This window comes from Myotis nattereri (assembly GCF_964212035.1).
Source record: "Myotis nattereri genome assembly, chromosome: 10".
Classification (NCBI taxonomy): Eukaryota; Metazoa; Chordata; class Mammalia; order Chiroptera; family Vespertilionidae; genus Myotis; species Myotis nattereri.
In genome coordinates, this window is record NC_138085.1 from 68166574 (window position 1) to 68189359 (window position 22786).

Below are 22786 nucleotides of genomic sequence, written 5' to 3' on the forward strand. Positions count from 1 at the left end.
TATGGATTGAGGTCTAGTGGGGACGTCACTAGTCCCTCCCCTGAACAGAGGACTCATCATGTTTGAAAGAAGCTTGAACCACTCTTACATGCTGGATATGTCGATGAGGCTGACGTGTTTTTCATATCCTAGATGACTAGCCACTTCCCGGAATTCTTCAGTCATGCGGATCAAACCAAGGTCCAAATTAAACTCTGCAGGAAATTTCAGAATCCAGTACCTGAAAGGCATCACATATTTTTGACAACCAGAAGATTTCAAGCTGGGCCTCTGTGTAAACTATAGTATCATTTTACAGATTACATTCAACAGAGAATCCAGGACCACACCCCAATTAGCAATCTCCTATCCCCCACCCATCACACTGAGTCTAACCCTTTCCCTTCCATTAAGGACCCAAATCCACTCCCATGCTGAGCCCCTCTTTCCGACTCTGTCCAGAAGGAAACGCTTCTAGGTTCATGGCAAGTAGGTGGGAATGTGCATGGTGAGGGAGTAGAAAAAAAGAATTCACTCTCAGGGCTGCTTTCATCCCCTAATCACATTTACCACTGCCTGAGCTCTAGTTCCAAAGAAAGATACATTCTACCCCCAAGAACAGAGGGGGGCCAATTTTAGCAAAACCAATAAAGGGGAATCTGAATCAGTTTCATTGTCAAACCAGGTCTGCCTCTTGGGGGAAAGGAAAGTGTCCACCAGAAGCAGTAACGACAAGACAATTAAATTTGTAAGTATATTTACCTCATGAAGTAGCAGATCTTTAATCGAAATTCATCACAGCTTTCTCCACTGGCATTTCGATACGTGCACTTGTTAAAGAAAAGCTCCTTGCAATTGGTTTCCTTTGCAGACACCTGCAGCTTTGATCAATGTAGATGAATTCCTGATAAGAGGGCCGCATTGGGGACCTCTGGCTTATGTGGGCGCTCAAATGGGGAGAGAAGTGTGTTCTGATGATGTCAGCACTGAATAGTTTATTGCTCTGGGATGTCCTTTTGTGGCCGGGAAGAGAAATCACTTACAAAATTTTACCTTCCTGAGCACTTACTAAGTGATGACTGCCAACTATAATTACACCTATGCTACCAACTAGATATCATTTAAAATTGGTAGTACATAGAAGCACCATTTTGGCACCAAAAAAAAAGTTTTGTAATTAGGATTAATGCCTTATATATGTATTTTAATTTCTTTAGTATTTGAAAATATCATTGGCAGGTATATTAATACACAGGGTGTGTTGCAATTTATTCTGGTCTATTTATTCAATGTCTTTAACAAATATTTACTGAGCTCCTGCTATAGGCCAGGCACTGTGGGTAGGCAGTAGCCAGTGATCTAAAGGGAGGAAAATCTAAAGAAATGACAGCTCACAGGCAGTTTCAACTGTGACACAATCTGTATTTTCAGACATCAGGCTGTACTGTGTCTAAATATCCATTTTAATGTGCGTTTCATATTATCAGCGGGCATACTAATGATGAGAATGCTGTTGGGGGCACATTCTTTGGACAGTGTTAGGACCCTGATGAGAGATGGGACCAGACTGAGACAATTCCATCCATCCTTCCCTGTGGGCTACCCTCAGCAGTGGGACCCGTGGAAACTTGGGGCACCTGGAACCAGGATCCCGTTCACTTCCAGGGACCTCTGCTCAGGGTGAATGTCCCCTTATCCTCTCTATCATCCCCTTCGGCCTGGAGGCTGTGGGAGGATGGAGGGAAGAAGTGGAAAGTGGAGGAAGCTGGACGTACGCAGGTGGAAGCCCCACTTGGCCAGGATGACACTCCAGGGGCCCGCCCCCTCTCGGGCTCCCCTGCCTTGTAGGGCTTCCCTCTTACCTGCAGGGCCCCTGGGCTTGAAGCAGGCAGAGACTATAGGAACCGATATTAGCAATTATATGATAACATTCGATATTGGGGAATGAAATGTCCTTATAAATGTGAGACTATTTTGCCATTTTCAGTCATTTGACTTTCAACCATCTTTTAAGACTGCCTTATGTACAACTGATGAACTGCTAAAAACCGTTCTAGAATGGTATTTTTTCTTTCCCTCTTAAATCAGAAGGAAAGTTGAAATGAACATCAGTCAACAAATTACAATAAACCTGCTAGAATGTTCTTTGTATCTTGACAGTAAGGAAAGATGTAAAATCTTAGGTGGTGTTTGTGCCTGAGCCACATCATATTACTTTGGCTGGCATTTCTAAATGTCTAAATCAAATTCTCTAGGTCCATCATTTTGCCCTTCTAAAAGGAATGAACTAGATCCTGCATCAGTGTTAAATATTCTTTCATTGTACTCACAGCAGAAATGTTGAAGCAGGTTAGAGACATTCAGCCCAGAGCTCCTGTTTCATTTTTATATCTCGTGCTTATGTTCAAGTAGAGCCAAAACATCCAGATGGATAGGCAACTATTTGCTCCACCATCCAGTGTTTTGTCTAGACGTCTAAATATATTCACAAAACAGCTGGATAACTGACTGAAGATTATTTATCATCTTAATTTACTGGCTTTGGTTATGCACTCTATCTACATAAGTACATAACTTGATTTATGATTATACAGTAGTTGAAAAGATATATGCAGAGAAGTTTTTCTGCCAGTTCAGTGGAAGATAAATACCATCGGTGCATCAGTAGAACTATCCTTGGCAAATAACTATTATCCAGCTCTCCATTGTCATCTGTTAAAAAATAAAATGAGATGCGGGGTGAGGAGGTAACAGTACTACTCTTCTCTTTTCTTAATATCAGTAGAGAAACATTAGTGTCGAAAATTTCTCATAGACTCAATTATCATTTTCCTCCTACTTCTGCTGCTATTTTCTTGCAAGTTAAGTGGGTAGGTTTCACCCTTACTCTGGTTTAGGGCTGCCAGAATTTAGCAAATGAAAATCCAGGACCTTTAGTTAAATCTGAAATAAGGTAAATAATTTCCTAATATAAGTATATCCCATGCATTATTTAGGACATACTTATACTAAAACTGTGGTTTATCTGAAATTCAAATTTCACTGATCATCCTGTATTTTATCTGGCAACCCTATTCTGGTTTAGCTTTTTCCTATAAAATCAATTCAACAAACAACGCCAGTGTGACTCTATTGTGGTAAAGAGTAATCCAAAGTGCTGAGGTAGATACATAAACATAAGCATACAGCTGTACAGTCTATCTATAACCCAGGAGGAGATGTAAGACACAGGTGCAAATAGAGAATTCAGCAGATTGTGCTACCCTCACTTGTCTAAGCCAAAGACCAAGAAGCGATCACAGCAGCATATGCCATGTGCCATATGAAAGTTACAAAGAACTGTGGGAGGGAGCAATCCTGACAGGGGAGATTAGGAATGGTATTATGAACATTGGAGATGATATCTGAAATGAACCCTGAAGCAGAATTTCAGTGAAAGGGGTATGATAAAGGCATGCAGGTAGAAAGGTGCAGAGAATGTTCCAGAATCATTATACAGACAGTATGGCTAGTGTATTAGCTGTGGGCAGGAAAGGGAAGGAAATGCAAAGAGCAGTGATACTGGGGAGACAGACAGGGGTCAATCAAAAGGCCTTACTAGTAAGCACCAAGATATGAAGATTGAATTCTGCTCTTCAGCAACACTTGGCTCTGACTAGGAGGAAGTGATAGTATCAAGAGATACGAAGGGGAGACAAGACTCATACCAAACATCTCAATGCAAGTGCTCAGCAGTTCGTCTAATGTTGCTGCTTTCCCAAGTCCACTGGACCCCATGGTTATTTAGCCGTTGTCAAAAAACTAGAGACATTTTCAGCATCACGCAGACCATCTCCATAATCATGCAAGTTGGTGATGTTTGTGCCTCGTGGTGGTCTCTGTCCTTAGTGATACTTCAAGGCTCTAAAGAAACAAAAAGGAAGTTATCAGACCAGAGCTCAGACCCCATAAAAGCATCACTTTCCTACCCAAAAAGCTAATTGCTTTCATCAACTGTATCTTTCTACAGGAAAAGTATCAACCGCAATGATGGCAAAATGTTTGCTAAGCTATCCCTTATCATGTATGATGTTCTGAGACCACAGAGATGTTCTCTATTAAATACCATCCCATTTTGCAGCTGAAATTTTTGGGGAAACATTTTATTCATGTTCTCAAGTGACAAAACATCCAAGGATATTATAAACACAACTTAGTTTAATATTATGAGTATAAAGAGGAAGATAAATTTTAAATTACAAATATATTTATGAGCATTATACTCAGTGATCATATAAAAGCTGAAAAATCTTATTTGCCTAAGTTCTCCAATAGTAACACTATTATATTTTCCTTTTCTTAAAATTAAAAAATTTCAATTATAGTTGACATACAATATAATATTAGTTTCAGGTGTACAACGTAGTGATTAGACATGTATATACCTTGTGAAGTGATCACTCAGGTAAGTCTGGTACCCATCTGACAACACACATAGTTATTAAAATAATATTGACTATATTCCCTTTGCTGTATTGACTGTATATCCCTGTGATTGTTTTTACAACTGGCAACTTTTACCCCTTAATCCCTTTCCCTTTTTCACCCATTCCCCTAATCTCCCTCACACATGGCTACCATCAAAAATGTCCTCTGTATCTATGAGTTTGGTTCTGTTTTGTTTGTTCATTTTATTTATTTTTTAGATTCTACATATAAATGAAATTATAGGGTATTTGTCTTTCTCTGTTAATTTATTTCACTTAGCATAATCGTCTCTAGGTCCATCATGCTGTCACAAAAGGTAAAGTTTCATTAGGACTGAGCAATATTCCATCAACACTACTATTAGTAGTAGTAAAAATACAATCTATTAAACACCCACATTACATACCAGGCATTATACCAAATTCTTTACATATATTTACAACTTGAACTTCATAATATTACTGTCAGGTAGTTAATTATTATTCTCAGTTTACAGATGAGGTCATGGGAGTCACAGAGTTTCAGCTACTTGTCCAAAACCACACAATTATTATGAAGGCCTAGAATCAGGACTCTAATATAAAATCAAGCTTTTGGGTTCCTTTTTTTATCTTTTTACTATTCACCCCAGTATGGTTATCATAAACTCTCATAATTTTGCCCCTAATATGATGTGAAAATATCACCCTTCCACACCATCTCAGAAAGAGGCTATAAACTGATTCTCCATTGCAGAGATAAGGAGAAAAATGTGGCCCTGACAGCTGTCTCACTTCACAGCACTGTCACGGGGAACACAAGATTGGAAACAACCTCTCAGAACTGCTTCTGCTGAAAGGATCCCTGTTGGGGGCATTCCATCATTTTCTTTTTACAGAGTGACTTCTGGAAGCCAGGTCCGCATCCAGGTGTCACCATGATGTAACATAATTACCCACGTTGGACAGTTTCGTAGGTAAATGTGGCCCTTGGGGAGTCATCTTATGAACTGCTTGAAGTCAAGACCTAATTTACTCCTGAAATTTATTTATGCAACTGATAATCATTGAGTATCCAACATGTTCAAGGCCTGGGCAAGGCATTGAGGCTGAGAAGAGGACAAATCACTGTCCCTTCCCTGCTTTCAGTGGGCTCATGGTCAATTTCAGTAAGCAAACACATGAGAAACAGGGGGAAAAAATCACTGTCCATATGAACGGTTGTACTAAGTCAATGGGACCACCAAAAAGGGACATTTGAGAGTGTCTGTTCACCAGGCATGTAACTCTGGAGGAAACTTGTTTACTGTGTATTGTTTTTGTGTAAGAACCATATTCTTGTGCGCTGAAGGTACCACTCTTAGAGCATAAAAAGTGGGGTTATTTCACATGTGTAATGAAATATAACAGACACGCTGAATCAATATTCTCCCACTTCGGCTGCTCAAATGATTTGAGAAAGGGGAATATTAAAGTTGCCTGGAACCCACCCTCTTACATTTATTAACCAAGTTACCTTACAGGAGGCCTTTCCTGACCACCCAGTTAAAACAACACCTCTTTCTCCATGCCCAGCTCCCACCTGGCATGCTCAACCTTACTTCCTGGATTTATTTTTCTTCTTAACATGTATCTGCAAATGGCATATGATATATTTTACTTGTTTATTTGGGTTTTAAAAAATTTTTCACGAACACTATAAACATATTCCAGGAACTTGGGGATTTTTGTGTTTTTTCCCCCTCCTAGTGTATTCCCCAACTCCTATGTTTTTGCCTCTGACATGCAAGCTACTCAAAAAAGCATGTGCTAAATTAAGGAATGAGTGAATGAATAGATAAAGAAATTAATAAAAGAAAAATTATAAAACGTTTGATTTTGAATATGTATATATTTGCTTGAATGTGTAACTATAAATTTTAAGAGGTCATTTTTTAGTTTGTTTTACTAACTTAAATCAGGTTTTAGCAAACATCAGTAGGACTCACTAGGATCTGCCTAAATTTATAATATGCACTTGGTACCTCTTCCAGGACATTTGGGGGCAGCACTTCTCTGATTTCCCTAATCTCTGTCAACCCCATTAAAAGTAAAGATTGGATAATTGACAAGTTTGGTTACCTTTGTGTATATACTGGCGTTTTTTAAATCTTATGAACTCTTGTTGCTGAATACTAGATTTATTACTTAGAACCAAACAGCTTAGTTTCTCGGGTTAAATCCAAAATTATTCCACCAAGCTGTATGGAGAAGTTGTTGACCTTCCACAAGGGGTTAGAAATAACCTGGTACCAAAATCCTGTCACCATGTTCGGAGTTATATTTGTGATCTGCAAAGAAGCCAGCCCAGGAGAGCCAGGTGGGCTGGGCTATCCCGTTACAATCTGTTTCTACACTCAGTGGATGTGTCTGTGTCCCTGTTTAGATTCTGTTGCCTGCACTTGTACCTGAGATCTCATGTCACATATGTGGATACTATTATCTACTACTGCTTTTTCAAAAGTAAAGCTCCTTTATTGTAAAAGCAATATACATGCATCATTTAAAATAGACAATAAGAAAGAAAAGGGAAAAAAGTTATCCATTATCTCACCATCCAAAGATAACTCTTGTTAAATATCATGACATGTTTCCATTGGTTTTTCCAGGGATAATTGTTTTGTAGAGCTTCTTGCTTCATTTACAATAGTTTAAAGAAATACCTACCTATTGGCTTCACACAGATTTCCAGGTCTGAATGAATTTTAATGGCAGTTATCATCATTGGAAATTGCATTGGGAACGTAGTGTGTAGTACTGGCTTATTCAATAAATAATAAGTACTTTGGAGAACCTGATAAAAGAACAGAAAAAAAATTCCTCAGACAGAGTTAAATAATAGAAACCCAAAAGAATTCACCTTGTGTTAAAGCATTTCCAAAAACCTTGAAATATAGGTGATTTTTGAGATTTCTTTTGTCTAAACTTCATCCATAAATTTAATTAAAAAAGAGAAAACTTTCAAAATAGTTACTTTGTGACTTGATATTTCAAAAGTCAAGCATTTTTTAAAAAAAAATCCAGTCTATTAAAAACCTTAAAATGTTGCAAAACCGAAATTTATACACATAGTATAAAATATTACTTTAGTCCAAGTGACTTCTATCAGTGGATTACTCATTGAGAATTCCCAAACACAGACTTTGGGATGTTAGTAAACCTCTGAAACACTTTGTTGTGCTGATCCTCAGACTCTGGCTCTAAATCACTCCTGGCTGTCTCAACGTGAATGTCAATGTTATTTTAGTCCAGGTTGTTTAGTCTCCCAGTGGTTTAGGGGTTGCTTTAATGTTGATAGTGCTCTCCGGCTGCAATGGAAATGGTTGCTCCCCAGCATAGACATGTTCTTACAGTTCTGGAAAGGACACAATAAGCCAGAATTTCCCCAAGGATTGCATCATCTATCCTATATAATAAAGAGGTAATATGCAAATTGACCATCACTCAAACACAAGATGGCCACCCCCATGTGGGTACAGGATGGCCACCACAAGATGGCCAGCAGGGGAGGGCAGTTGGGGGCGACCAAACCTGCAGGAGAGGACAGTTGGGAGGGACCCAGGCCTGCAGGGGAGGGTAGTTGGGGGGGACCAGGCCTGCAGGGGAGGACAGTTGGGGGCGACCAAACCTGCAGGGGAGGGCAGTTGGGGGGGACCCAGGCCAGCAGGGGAGGGCAGTTAGAGGCAATTGGGCTGGCAGGGAAGCAGTTAGGCATCAATCAGGCTGGCAGGGGAGTGGTTAGGGGGGATCAGGCTAGCAGGCAGAAGCAGTTAGGGCAATCAGGCAGGCAGGCAGGTGAGCGGTTGGGAGCCAGCAGTCCTGGATTGTGAGAGGGATGTCTGACTTCCCATTTAGGCCCGATCTGAGAGGCCCCAGATTGTAGAGGGTGCAGGCTGGCTGGGCTGAGGGACACACATCCCCCACCCTGTGCATGAATTTCATGCACCGGGCCTCTAGTGTATATATATAAAAGCCTAAGTGACCATTAGGACCGAATGATCAGAAGGACCGGTCAACTGGTTGCTATGATGCGCACTGACCACCAGAGGGCAGGAACTCAATGCAGGAGCTGCCTCCTGGTGGTCAGTGTGCTCTCACAGCAGGAGCACTGCTCAGCCAGAAGCCAGGTTCATGACTGTCGAGTGCAGCTGCGGCGGCTGGAGCTTCTCCTGCCTCCACGGCAGCACTACTGAATGGCATTGGTGGTGGTGGTGGCAGCGGCATCAGTGGCAGGTGCAGAGGGCTGGGATGAGCGGCAGCAGAGCTGCACTTGGCCTGGCTGAGGGTCCCCTTGGCCGCCTGCCGCTTCAGCACTGCTACATCCCTGAGGGGTCCTGGATTGAGAGAAGGCGCGCAGGCCAGGCTGAGGGACCCCACCCATGCACATATCTGTGCACCAGGCCTCTAGTTTCTAATAAAGAAGTTCTCACTTCAAAAGGGCAACAGAGTTCTGTTGGGTGTGATTTCCAGAAGCCATGATGTGTTTGTGCAGTAAAAAGACTTTCATTAACATGACTGGTGAAGACACTTTCTTCAAAAAATCCCTTGTGATGTTGCCTAGGACAACAAGGAGTGTGCTCCCAATTTTAGAAATAGTGAAGAGGAGCCCATTCCATGCAGCTATCTATTAACAGATAGAAATTAGCACCCAGGTTCTTTTTAAATTTATTTTTTGTTAACCCTCACCCGAGGATATTTTCCCATTGATTTTTTAGAAAGCATGGCGGGGATTAGGTAGGGAGAGGATAGAGAGAGAAACATGGATGTGAGAGAAATGCATTGATTGGTTGCCTCCTGCATGTGCCCCATCTGGGGCTGGTGATGGAACTTGCAACAGAGGTACATGCCTTTGACCGGAAATCGAACCTGAGACCATTTTGTGTGTGGGCCAATTGAGCACGCTGGCCAGGGTGAATTAGCACCTCCGGCTCTTTACTCAGAATGTTTAGAGTTCTAAAAAATTGGATTTCGACATAAAGTTAACTAAATAGTGAAAGTTTTAATTACCTCTGAGTATAATGCTATTAACGCTGCTTAGTGTATTAGATTGCTTAAGGAGTTAGTGGGGTAGCATAAAATGTACCTACCATGTGGCCTGAAAAACACTGTGTGCTCATCTGCACTACCTCTTCCTTTCTAGTATTTAGAGGCTTTTAAGTTGAGGATTTAGTTACAGTAGAGGATTTATGTGTCAAAGTGACAGGAAGAGAGATGGTAGGTTAGAGAAGGGAAAGGAAATAGAAGAATAAATATTGTGACACTAGAACATCCAGTAGTGGGGCAGGTGGGCTCATCAGCAATGGAATTCCATTCCTGAAAGTTCTCCTGCCAAAGGAAGGTAATGATTGTCAGAGATGCTGTAGACTAAATTCCCAGACAGTGTCTAGGAAGCACGCCAAAATGACAGCAAAGGTTCCTCCTGGCTCTGTGCTTGCAGAATTTATCAGGTGACATATTATATCTAATAAGCATTCAACAAATGGTTTTGAAGTGATGTTGGCCGTATTAGAACTTCCAAAGATTATCTTGTCTAAAGCATTATTTCTATTCCAAGAAAACAAACAACTCCCCCAAACCCCTGAAAACTCTTTTCCTCCCAATGGCAGATATACATAAATATATTTATACATAAATGGCCATATATATATGTTAACATTCATATAACCTTCATATGGAGACAAGGTGTTTCTTTAAATGCCTAAATCCTTTGTGAAAGTGGGTAGTAAATATTACAAACCTTTAAGCCTTAAGGATTAATGACTAAGGTGTCATAGCATTTGTTATTCTGGCAACATTCAAGCTTAATCTCCCTTTCTAACCACAGACATGAGATTTAAAAAGTTTTGTGATTATATTTTCTGAGACTCCATAGGAAATCAAGATTATTGAGTTCAGTAAGAGAAATAACAAAACTCTGAAAGATAAATCATTTGACAAATACTTACTGTGAATCTATTAGACACCAATTACTAAGTAAGGCACTATAGTGGCTGGCAGAAGAAGTTGGGGGTGAACAGGGAGAAAGCTAAATTGGTGAGCAAGACAGACACAATGCATGCCTTTATACTTTAGCAAAGAATTAAACAAGTAATTACAATAACGTATCTTATGAAGGGTTGGGGCACTAATTTAGTCTAGGAATCATAGTTCCCCGCAAGGCAAGAATGGGTGGGGAGATGCCAATTAAGAAAAGTTGAAAGACATTTTGATTGGCTGAAGTATTGGCTGAAGTGGTGAGATATGAGACTAAATAGTCAATACAAGTAGCTCATGAACAGAATTGTAAGCTATATTAAGGAGTCTGGACTTTATCATTGTTTTAAAGGTGAGGAGAGCGCATGATCATATTCGGATTTTTTAAAGATTCCCTCTAGCTGCAGTATAAAGAAGAGATTAGTAAAGACCTACACTAATGATGGGAAACCAACTAGTAGTCAATTATAGCCTTTCAGGCAAGAGATGATGGTTATCTAAACCAGACTGTGGCAATGGAGACAGAGATGCATGGCTGGTTATTGAATATATTTTGAAGATAGACCCAAAAAGATTTGTTGATTTGTTTGCTATGGTGGAATGATCAGAAAGGAGGAAATCAAGGATGCTTTCCAGATTTCTAGCTAGACATTTGGTTGGGTTATGAAGTCATTTCATAACCCAACCAAAATTGCTAAATTGAGGGAAGGGAGAAGGAGTGGGAAGTTCATGGGAGGCGAATGATGAGTTCACTCTTGAACACGCTGAATTAGAGATGTCTAAGACATACAAGGGGAAATGTTGAGTTAGCATCTGCATACCTGTTACAGACTTCTGAGTTGACACACCTGAGTATGTGTAAGTGCAAAGAATCAGTGGAAAGGGAAATTTAAGGGACAGAAGAAAGATAATTTAATCTTTTAACAAGGCCCCTGAGAGGACAAGGGTGATGAACCCATACACAGGTGGTAGGATTTATCTGAGATAAAGCAGAGGGTCACCTCTTTTAATGTAACAACAGGAAAGAGAAAAATGGGTAAAGATATAAGATTTGTCCTCCTGACAGCAGGAAGTCAAGGAAGTTTCCGCCTAAGCAGAAACTTTTTAAATTTACTCTAAAAAGGAGGAGATAAGGTCATGTGGTAGAAGGTCTGATGGAGACAGGTCTGAAGTTTACCAAGAGGAGAAAAAACACAAAAGATATTGTGAAGAGCGGGACAAAGAAGCCAGAAGTACTGGATTATTCCCATCCAGAGTAGAAGGCTAAGGACTCTTCCTCTGGAGTCTGTTTGAAGGGAAGTTTAGTGTTCCTTGTTCCTTGGGTGACATCTTTTACGTGTGTCAGGTTTCTGAAATTATTTAAGGTAACTTTTCTTGGATAATTAATTCTTCTGTATGGGGCAGGCAATCCAGAGTTTTTGCTGTTATAGTCTAGTTTCCATAAGTATGAACACATGGTTTCCATAAGGAAGAAGCTCAGAGCTGAAGTATGGCTGGCATTCGTTAGGTGATTTCCTCAGAAGGGCCTGGGTCCCTGCTCCCACTTCAACTAGCTTTGCTTGAAATGGTGAAGAGAAAGACAGACACTACTGGAAGTGAAAAAATAAAGAAATCATTTACCTCCCACCCGTTGACTTGATCCAGAGCATTTCATTCTGGCAACTACAACCTCAGCCACCATTCCTTGATCTCCACCTTCCCAGCCAGGTTTTGTGTCTCTGCCCTACAACTCACCCTCTCTAAAGTCCTCATCTGTTGTCTTGAAAAAGGTCATAAATCACAAAATACATACTGTTTTTTCTTCTATGTACTCTCCACATTTGGTATTCTTTGCTTGTTTCTGCACAGATCTTGTTTCAATTTTAATTTCCCCTCTCATTTCTTTCAATGTCATCTCTAGTTCTCTTGATTTCTCTATTTTATGTCCTTTTTAAAAAATTTTTAAACCTCACCCAAATATATTTTTCCATTGATTTTTAAAGAGAGTGGAAGAGAGAGGGAAAGACAGAGAAAAACATCACTGTGAGAGAAACCCATCAATTGGTTGCCTCCTGCACACCCTGACCAGGGCTCAGGCCGGGCTGGAGCCTGCAACCAAGGTACGTGTCCTTGATTGAAATTGAACCCGGGACCCTTTGATCTGTAGGGTGATGCTCTATCCACTGAGCAAACCGGCTAGGGCTATCTAATGTTCTTTAATAAGTTACTTTTCTCAGCATGTTCTGTCACAGTCTCATTATCATCACTGTCAAAGTTGTTTCTATCACAAACCAAATGGAATAGTATGAACTTGGGAAGTGAGCCAAATGGTTACAGTAAAATTAAAATGCTGTAAACAGCTTGAAATGATGACTCAGAGAATAAGCTATTATTCCTGGATAGTGGAGCAATATCCCCCAAATTTAGTTAACAATTACAATATGTGGTAGCCCTGGATAATACTATATTTCTTAACTCTAAAAGTAATTTTTTTTTTTCATTTTTGTCTTGGAAAGGTTTGTGAAATGAGGTTTTCCTGGGTTTTTAAATTTTTTTCCCCCTGCAAAGAGCATTTACTAAATCAATGAAGCATTAATAATCCATGTTATTCTAGATTTTAGAAAATGAAGAAATAATAGTCTCTACAAATACTACTTGCTGGTGGCATGTAATATGATAGACATCATGTTAGAAAAATTACCTTTATTATGTTTAAATCTTATAACACCCAGAAAACTAGGTATTATTCTGTTCATTTCAGGGATGAGCAAATTGAGGCCTACAGAAGTTAAATTACTTGTTCATATCGTGTTACTCATTTGCAAAGTCAGGTCCATCTGATTTTAAAATTTAAGTTTTTTCCACCATCCACACAGATTTTATCATTAGTAAGGCTTGCTTATTAGATCAATTTCTAGGCATCATCCAGAAGAAATTTTTACTAATGCCTGTGCTTGGCTTTTAAGCATTCAATCACAGGCCCAATTGTACGCAAATGAATAACCAGCATTATTATAGCAATCGTGGCAATTCAGGGATTCACTGGTACCAAATACTGAACAGAAAATAACCAGCTCACAAGACCTCCTTGCATTTTTTGGTTAACAATTAAGTACCAAAGTTAGGCTGCATTTTATTTATTTTTTCTTGGTTACTGGGATTTAACATTGGCAACCAAATTAACATATTTACAGCGATTCTGATAGTCTTGAAGAGCTCTAGTAATAACTACCATGGAATTCCAAAGTCCTACCAAGGAAGTATTTTCCTAGCATCTGGCTGGAGCTCAACATGGAAGAGAACCAAAGTATATACATATTAGACATTTGCAATCAGGTGGTTTCCAGATGGACAAATTCAACCTCATGGAAGATTATGACAGACTATGGCAACTTCAGTGTTCAAATTGTAAATAACACCCCAAAATAAAGCCCCAAACTACTTCAGCTCAGAAGTAGATGATGATGATGATGATGATGGAGGAGGAGATCTTTATGAGTGCTCCTGTGCCAGTCACTGTGCTGAGCACTTTACCCAAAGAACCCTGGGTTTCCAGGCTCTGCCCCAGAAATCCAGCAATAAATAAAATGCAGTTAAACCATGTTACTTTAACTGTTACCAAAAAAATGCAAGGAGGCCTTATGAGATGAATTCTGAATTGGTTATTGATATCCGTTCAGTACTTGGTACCAGCACAAACATGCTCATGCTTTATGTGCCCACCATGAACAAGAGATCATTTTCAGTAACTGTCATAAGTAAATAAAACTCTTAGGCATCCTCCCACTGGGGCCAGATGACAATTTCAGAGGATAGAATCTACACAAAGAGGCTCCAAGTGAATGAGGACTATACAGCGAAAGCCCCTAAGAAGCAAGAGAATGTCAACAGAAGGCACAGCCTAAAGTACAAAATCTCTTTCTAATCTACCATTGCTGCATGCTAGGGGTGGAAGCTGCCTGTCTCCAAAAATACCAGGGAAGGATTTAAAATCCTGAGTTCTAAGTAGCTATGTAGGAATGCTGCAAGAAGCACTGACAATGAAAGATCGTTTTCAAAAGTATCTCCAAGCTCTCAGAGAAAAGTATTATTTGGTGAAAGGCCAGCGATTACTGAATATCAGTTAAATGTTAAGCACCGTGTATGGGCTGAGATGTAAAGGGCCCACCTCACCATATGGGCGACAGATTTCAAACTGGTTATTAAAAAACAGTGAGTCTGTTAAGTCCAGGGTCAGAGACACATGCCCGGGTGTCATGAGAGCGCAGAAATGGGACAGAATTCAACCAAAGAGATTTAGGGAGGCTTCCGGAAAGAGAAGACACCTGGGAGTATTAAGTTTTATGGATCACAAACAAACGGAAATGCCAGCTCAACTCAGTGCTGTCAGCCAGAGCAGTGGCCGGGATTATTAGAGCATGACTCCAGAATTGAGCATGAAATAGATATCACCAAACTGCTACCAAAAAACTTATTCTCACAAGAAGAAAAGAATAGAACACACAGAAGGTAATATTTAGAAGAAGTGCTGATGAAATGAGCACTTCACTATTGATAGTGATAAGCTTTAAAAGCTGAATTTCTTTCTTTTAAAAAAAATATATTTTTATTGATTTCAGAGATGAAGGGAAAGGGAGAGAGAGAAAGAAACATCAATGAGACAGAATCATCAATTGGCGGCCTCCTGCATGCCCCTTTCTGGGGATCAAGTCCACAACCCACGCATGTGCCCTAACCCGGGAATCAAACCGTGATCTCCTGAGTTAATAGTTCAACACTCAACCACTGAGCAATACTGACCGGGCAAAAGCTAAATATCTTAAAGTATTTTAAGTTAATTTTTGTACACAAAGCTACTTGAACATATAATACTAATTTCCCTTTTATGGCACCATCTAAGTGAAAACATTTTAAATGTTTTCAGGGCTCTTATGATGTGGTACAGTTTCAGTTATAAATTACTTCTGAAGCGGGAATTTGAAGTTAGACTTTTTATTGGAACCTATCAAAAGTAAAGTACAGGGCCCAGGCAGGTTTGGCTCAGTGGATAGAGTGTGGGCCTGCAGACTGAAGGGTCCGGGTTCTATTCCAGTCAAGGGCAAGTACCTCGGTTGCAGGTTGTAGGCTCTTCACTGGCGGGCCAGGCCCAGGTCAGGTCACGTGCAGGAGACATCCAATCGATGTGTTCCTCTCACAGAGATATTTCTCTGTCTTTCCCTCTCTCTTCCACTCTCTAAAAAATCAGTGGAAAAATATCCTCCGGTGATGATTTAAAAAAGTAAAGTATAGGAACAAAAAAAAAATGTTTTAAAGATTATTTCTGTACTCTCCCTTATATTTACACAACTTCAAGCCCATGATTAGAAGGCTCCACTCAGTGACTTGGTTGTTCTCTTTTATTTCAGATGTTTCCCCTACAGCAAATGCTTCTTTCTTTCTCAAAAAGGAAAAAAAAATCTCAAAAGGTGGTGTCATTTCTCTTCCTTCCATCTAAGACATTAATTTCACCTTAATTCTAAATAGAATACATCGTACTTACCAACAAAAGAGGAAACATAAGGGAGTAGAAAATCTCAGTAGTATCTTAGGTCCCATTTAACTTCTCTAGGGTTCACTTTCATCATTTCTAGCATGAGAGAAATAATGTTACTCTGCCTTCCTCATTAGAACAAAAGAAAATCATTTGTAAAAGGATTTATGAGCATAAAGCACAAGGAATAAAAGGAAGTCCTAAAATTATAAAATGTTGCAAACTATATTTGTAGAGTGGTTATTCAGAATTTAGAATACAGGGTGGGGCAAAAGTAGGTCTACAGTTGTTTGTATGGAAAATAACACAATAATTAATAAATAATAATACAAGAACAAACTGTGTTTCACGTACTGGCAACTGCAAGCCAACTTTTGCCACCCCTGATTATATTTCCCAATTAGAACAATATAAATGGATTAACAGCAGATTTGCATAGAGAGGACAAGGAGCTCTGTGGGGCTCTCAGAAATGCTGAAAAGAACTTTGGGAATCCTCAAGAAGTTTAGATGTTGACAGTACTTATTCCCTATATGACAAATTAGCCTTCAGAAATTCTGAAACTCCTAGAAACACGAATCCAATGGGCATTTTTTACTCATTAGTGGATCGAGACAAAGGAGAAGAAAGGAAGATAGAGGGAGAAGAAGGTAGCTTTTCCTAAAGAGTTGGAGGAGGAAAAGGACTGAGAATATGGCTTGTGTTGGTAGTTATAAAAGAAGGGAGGAATTCACTAATTGGAACTAGATTGTTAGCAATTTAAGTAAACATGAGGTGTCTTTTCTGGCCAAACACAAAAACACCAGCTCTCTGCTGGCCATCTCTCCTATCTCTCCATCCTTCACAGCCAATAAAGTTTGCTGGCTCATTCCATCCTCTTCAGATCACTAGAATCAAGGTCTGTCCAATTCTTCCTTCACTCCCCACCCCACCGCACCCCACACTTCACCAAAACCACTCTGGTGGAAGTCACGCCAATGCGCAGCAGCCATGTGTCGCTCTTGACCACACTCTTGCTAAAATGTTATCCTTGGATGGTTTTCCTGGCAACATCTCTTCCCTGGCTTTCCTCCAATGCCTCTGGTTGCAGTTTCTTGGTCTCATGTTGCAGACTGTTTGCTGGGGGTTTGCAGGTTCCCGTGCCTGGCTTTTGCCTCTCACCTCAAACTCTCTACAGTACACTCATCCACAACCACCAACCACTTCAGCTACCACCTCTATGTGGGTGACTCCAAACCAAGCTGAGGCCCGCTGCATGGGGTACTGTTGAGGACAGAGTGGGGTCTGGAGATAGGCAGGCTTGGGATGACGTCCTGGCTCTGCTACTATTAGTGTGTGACTTTGGGCAACTTTTGCTTAACTTCTGGGTAAGTTTTCATATCGCACCATCATGATGCTAATGGCAATGCAAAATGATACAACCACTTTGAAAAATGGCTTGGCAGTTCCTCAAAAACTTAAATGCAGTGTTACCATATGATCCAGCAAATTCACTCCTAGGTAGGTATCCAAGAAAATTGAAAACTTATGTTCACACAAAAGCACGTACACAAATGTTCACAGCAGTATTATTCACAATAGCCCCAAAGCGGAGACAACCCAAATGTCCATGAAGTGATGAATGCATAAACAAGATGAGGTATCTCTATATATAAAAGCCTAAGTGACCAGCTGACTGGCCGACCGACCAACCGGCGGACTGTCCAGTAGCTATGACGCACACTGACCACCAGGGGGCAGACACTCAATGCAGGAGCGGAAACCACAGGTATGGAAACATGGAACAGACTGATGAATCTCAGAGGGAAGTGGGAAGAGGCTGAGAAGAGATTAACCAAAGATCTTATATGCATACCAGAAGCATGGCCTGAGGGGATCAGGATGAAACCCGGCTCTCCAACATTCCCGAGGAGCCCCAGATTGTGAGAGGGCAAATCCGTGCACTGGGCGGAATCTATATAATGGTATATTGTTCAACCATAAAAAAGAATCAAATATTGACACAGACTACAACATGGATAAACTTTGAAGCCATTATGCTCAGTGAAAGAAGCCAGACACAAAAGGCTATATCATATATTACATGATTCCATTTATATAAAATGTTCACAATAAAATCTATAGAGACAGAAAGTAAATTAGTGGTTTCCAGGGGCCAAGAGAATTAGGGTATAGGAGTGGTTGCAGAGTTCAGGGTTTCTTTTGGGGGTGATAAAAATGTTCTGGAATTTGAAGGTGGTTGTATAACCTTGTGAATACACTAAAAATCCTGAACTGTACACTTTAAAAAGGTATGGTATATGAATTATATCTGCTTAAAAAATGTTATCTGTTTAAAAATATGTCCATTTCACTTCTCTGAACTGCTATACTTCCTGTACTTGCTTCCTTGATTCCTCAACCTGCCCCCCCAATATTCTATGCCAGACACTTGGGACTCACCCTAGATTTCCTAGCACCTTCTTTAACCATCTCTCCCTATGCAAGTCTGATCATCTACCTCCCAAATGCTTCTCCTATGCCTCTACTCCTCTTCCTCTCCACTGCCACTCCTGGGTTCAGAACAGCTGTCATTACCTTTCCCCAGGTCCTCTGCAATGCTTACGCATAAGGCTTCAGATTAACGCTCCCCTCCTGTTAATCTCTACTGTCTATCAGTGCCAAACCAAACTTTCCAAATTATCAGACCGATCACATGATTCCCATTTTCAACCCTATTGTCTCTTATCGAACTCTAAGGTCCTCGGATGGCAGTCTTTCAGGAACGGCCTCCACTGTTTGTGCCATTCACACCCTAACGCTTCTTTATTCACCTTTGCTTCACTCCACCACGTTACTGTTGTAAAATGAACTTTCTCACAGTGCCCATGTGATACGGAGTGAATGTTTGTGTCCCCCCAAAACTCCTATATTAAAACCCTAATACCTATTGCTATGGTATTTGAAGAAGGAGCCTTTGGAAGATAATTAAGGAATGAAGATGGTTTGTGGTTGAAGACTCCCAGTCTATGGTATTTTTGATAGCAGCCTGAACCAAGGCATCATGCTTTGCACATACTGCTTCTTTGCAAAGTTTACCCCCTCCCCCAATATGTCTGCTTGGCAATCCCATACTCACATCCTCAGATACCCATTTGAATTCTCCTCCTCCCTCCCACCTCATCCAGGCAGGACATACTGACACTGGACATACTGACCTCCTTTAGTAATTGTACGGTTTGTATTACAAAGTGGTTCTGCCTCCCCAGTGGTTTCTGGAGAATCAGACCATGTCTTTTGTCTTTCTAGCCCCAAATATAGACGTGTGTCTGATACCTTTATATGGGTATCTTTCCCTGCCACCTCATTCTTCCAACATGGCCTTCAAACTTCAAATTTGTTCCTTCCCCAATTTTCTTCTCTGATCTTATTCTTGAATTTTTTCATTTGATTAGTGAATGAATTTTTCTCTGTTTATATGAACATGCCCATAATGGAATTTCAAGACACGCTCCAAAATTTTTAGTATTACAGATTTATGGTAAAGAAAATAAAAATACAGTGAATACTTTCCCCAGTCATTTTATCTTCTATTGCAGCAGGTTCTCAACCTGTGGGTCGTGACCCCTTTGGCGGTCGAACGTCCCTTTCACAGGGGTCGCCTAAGACCATCCTGCATATCAGATATTTACATTACGATTCATAACAGCAGCAACATTACAGTTATGAAGTAGCAACGAAAACAATTTTATGGTTGGGTCACAACATGAGGAACTGTATTTAAAGGGCCAGGAGGTTGAGAACCACTGTGACTATTGAGTAAACGCTTTTTTTCTTCTGTGCCAGACACTGCTTACTACCATGGCAGACACAGATTATGATCTCGGAAGCCGTAGGAGCGACAGAGGGGACACGCATGAGCAGAATTAGGGTAAAGGGCATTATGAAAGAGTCATGAGAGAAGTAAAATCGACTTCTGACTCACAGAACTGAGATGCGTCTCGAAGCATGAGTGGGGCTGCACTGAGCCGGGAAAAGAAGCAGCACACCGCATGCAGGGAAAATGACTCTGAAAAGGGCAGGGCGGTGTGGGAAAGCAGCAGTGCTAACAGGAGGATGAAGTCTTACAGGAATCCAAGTACACATGTGTCCTTCTTTCACTCACCAAACACTGAGAGAGGGAAAGAGGAGGAACTGCCATGTTCTAAGCATCACAACTGAAAGCTTCTGTGACGGTCCAAGCGGCACAGTCCAATGTAGCTCTTTCTATGGCACGGTGCAGGCTTCACACGTGACTCTCACTTAACGGGTTCTCTTCTGAGTGCAGCTTAATGTCAAGCACTTGGACTCTAGAGCCAGACCACTGGGATCCAAGTAGACTCTTGCACTTTATAGCTGTGTGGCAAGTTATTTAATCTGTGTCTCGACATCTTTATCTCAATAGTAGCATAATAGAATCTATGCTGTAGGGTTGTTATGAGAATTAAATGAGTTAACACAGGTAAAGTGCTCATTAGCTGGCACACAGTATATCCTCAAGAAGTATTAGCTACTATTATTATATTTCTGGTAAGCGACCCGGCAGTGCCCTCTACCTAAGGGATGAAATAATTTCTTTTTATGTCATCTCTCTCAAACTCACAAGCCACATATATTTTATCTACATATATCCATGTTCAAAAGGAAGGAAGGGAGGAAGGAAGGGAGGGCTGGAGAGGGAGAGAAAGGGGGAGGGAGAGAGAGAAAAGAAAAAGAGGGGGAAGGCAGCACAGACTGAAAATTTGAGCTAGAAAATGAGAACTAGCTTAAATCCCATTTCTACTAACTATGTGTTCGTTCTATGATTTCTTAAATAAAGATTCTGTACTCAGCTTCATACTCTGTAGTATTCATTATTTTAGGAGGATAAAACGAGAGTTCTCTACACATACAACTCAATCTACTCAACTATATTTTTATTGATCAGTGTCCATCTATTTTTTTTTATCACAAGTACTTAAGGGGATACAAAGACACATACCAGTACATGCCCCCAAAGAGGAGGCAGGAGATTTCAGTAGATACATATAGAAATGTAAGTGGTATCTCATGTGTACCAATGAGACATGAGTGGTATCTAAGTCTTGACAATGGCATGCATTCTGCTGCAGAATGGAAATAAATGCATGTCCGGTGACTAACATCCCTGAAAACAATTCTTGACAGTGGATAGTACAGAAAAACATTTCCAAGACAAGTTTTGCTGCTGGATCTACCGGTCACAATACGGGTGTTGAAAGGTTGAAATAGTAAGTGAAACCAAGCTGGGCACTAAAATTAGAACAAGGGCCTCCTCGGCTTCTGCGGTAATTTGTGGGGATTTCACAAACCTGCATGTTCACACAGTTTTAAGCCCTTGCCAGTCTTTCTCTCACCACAGTAGCTCATCTTCAGTGACTCCTTTCCAACATACTTCTAATTTCTGATCCAGGAAACAGAGCATGCATTTGTTTACTTAATTACCTTAGCACTCTTGGACTATGATTCACACGAAGCCTCAATGTATTCACCACACTTTTAGGTAAAAAGATACTTCCTTCACTGCTAAATGCAACACAAATTATTTATTGTATTTTTAAAACAAAAATACAAATGGAAATGTTTAAGCCTCTCACTAAGTGCTGCAAAGTAATATAGTAGTCATGAATACTTGGTTTGAGAAAGAAAGGCAAAAAGACACCATAAAAACAGCTGTGACTGGGAAAAAGTACTGACCTCTCTGAAGTAGTATCTCTAGACGAAAAATCAAGGAATGCTCAAGACCCAAAATGGGTTGCTTTCATGCATCTAAAACAATGTGAAGGGATTCCAGGTTTTGTCGGAGTGTTTTTGTTTTCCAGGTATTATAGTTTATTTTCCAAAATTTAATTTTGCTTTTATTTTTAAAGAGGGAGAAGAAGGGAGAGGGAGAGAAAGAGAGAGGGAGGAAGACAAACATCCATCGGTTGTTCCACTTATCTACGCATTCATTGGTTGATTCTTGTACATGCCCTGACCTGGGGATCGAACCTGCAATCTTGATGTATGGGGATGATGCTCTAACTGAGCTACCTGGTCAGGCCTCTAATTTTGCTGTTAAATACGGGAGTTTTTACTTTGATAATGTGTTGTCTACAAAGTGCCAAAGATCTATTTTATAAAAACTAGAAAACCTTATGTCATCTAGATGTATCCAAAGCTCCCTATCTTTGCTATAATATGGAGCAATCTGAATCATTCCAGTGAGTGTTTTTTTTACATTTTAAATTCTTTATTGTTTAAAGTATTACATGAATCTTCTTTTCCCCTCCACTGACCTCTCCCCTGTCACCCCCACCCCCAAGCACAAGCCCTCACCCTCCTATTGTCTGTGTCCATTGGATTTGCTCATATACACGCATACAAGTCCTTTGGTTGATCTCTTACCCCCTCACCCCCAACTTCCCTCATAGGTTTCACAGTCTGTTCAATGCTTCTATGTCTCTGGTTCTATTATTGTTCATTAGGCGATATTGTTCATTATATTCCACAAATGAGTGAGATCATGTGATATTTATCTTTCTCTAACTGGCTTATTTTGCTTAGCATAATGCTCTCCAGTTCCATCCATGCTGTTGCAAATGGTAAGAATTCCTTCTTTTTTACTGCAGCGTAGTATTCCATTGTGCATATGTACCATAGTTTTCTAATCTACTCATCTGCTAATGGGCACTTAGGCTGTTTCCAAATCTTAGCTATGGTAAATTGTGCTGCTATGAACATAGGGATGCATATATCCTTTCTGATTGGTGTTTCTGATTTCTTGGGATACATTCCTAGAAGTGGGAGTTCCATTTTTAATTTT

General features: G+C 40.3%; 1 protein-coding gene across 2 annotated transcripts in view; it reads right to left on the reverse strand.

Moving 5' to 3' along the window:
- RASGRP3 (RAS guanyl releasing protein 3) overlaps window positions 1–22786 on the reverse strand; it is a 78259-nt gene that overhangs the window by 34018 nt on the left and 21455 nt on the right. For both annotated transcript variants that reach the window (XM_081100612.1, XM_081100611.1), the window contains exons 2-6: window positions 7131–7257; window positions 3687–3882; window positions 2589–2691; window positions 742–804; window positions 89–220 (exon numbers count right to left, since the gene is read on the reverse strand). In XM_081100612.1, coding sequence (XP_080956738.1) covers window positions 89–220; window positions 742–804; window positions 2589–2691; window positions 3687–3756 — 368 coding nt within the window. In that variant the 5' untranslated portion in view covers window positions 3757–3882; window positions 7131–7257. The remainder of the gene's footprint in view (window positions 1–88; window positions 221–741; window positions 805–2588; window positions 2692–3686; window positions 3883–7130; window positions 7258–22786) is intronic.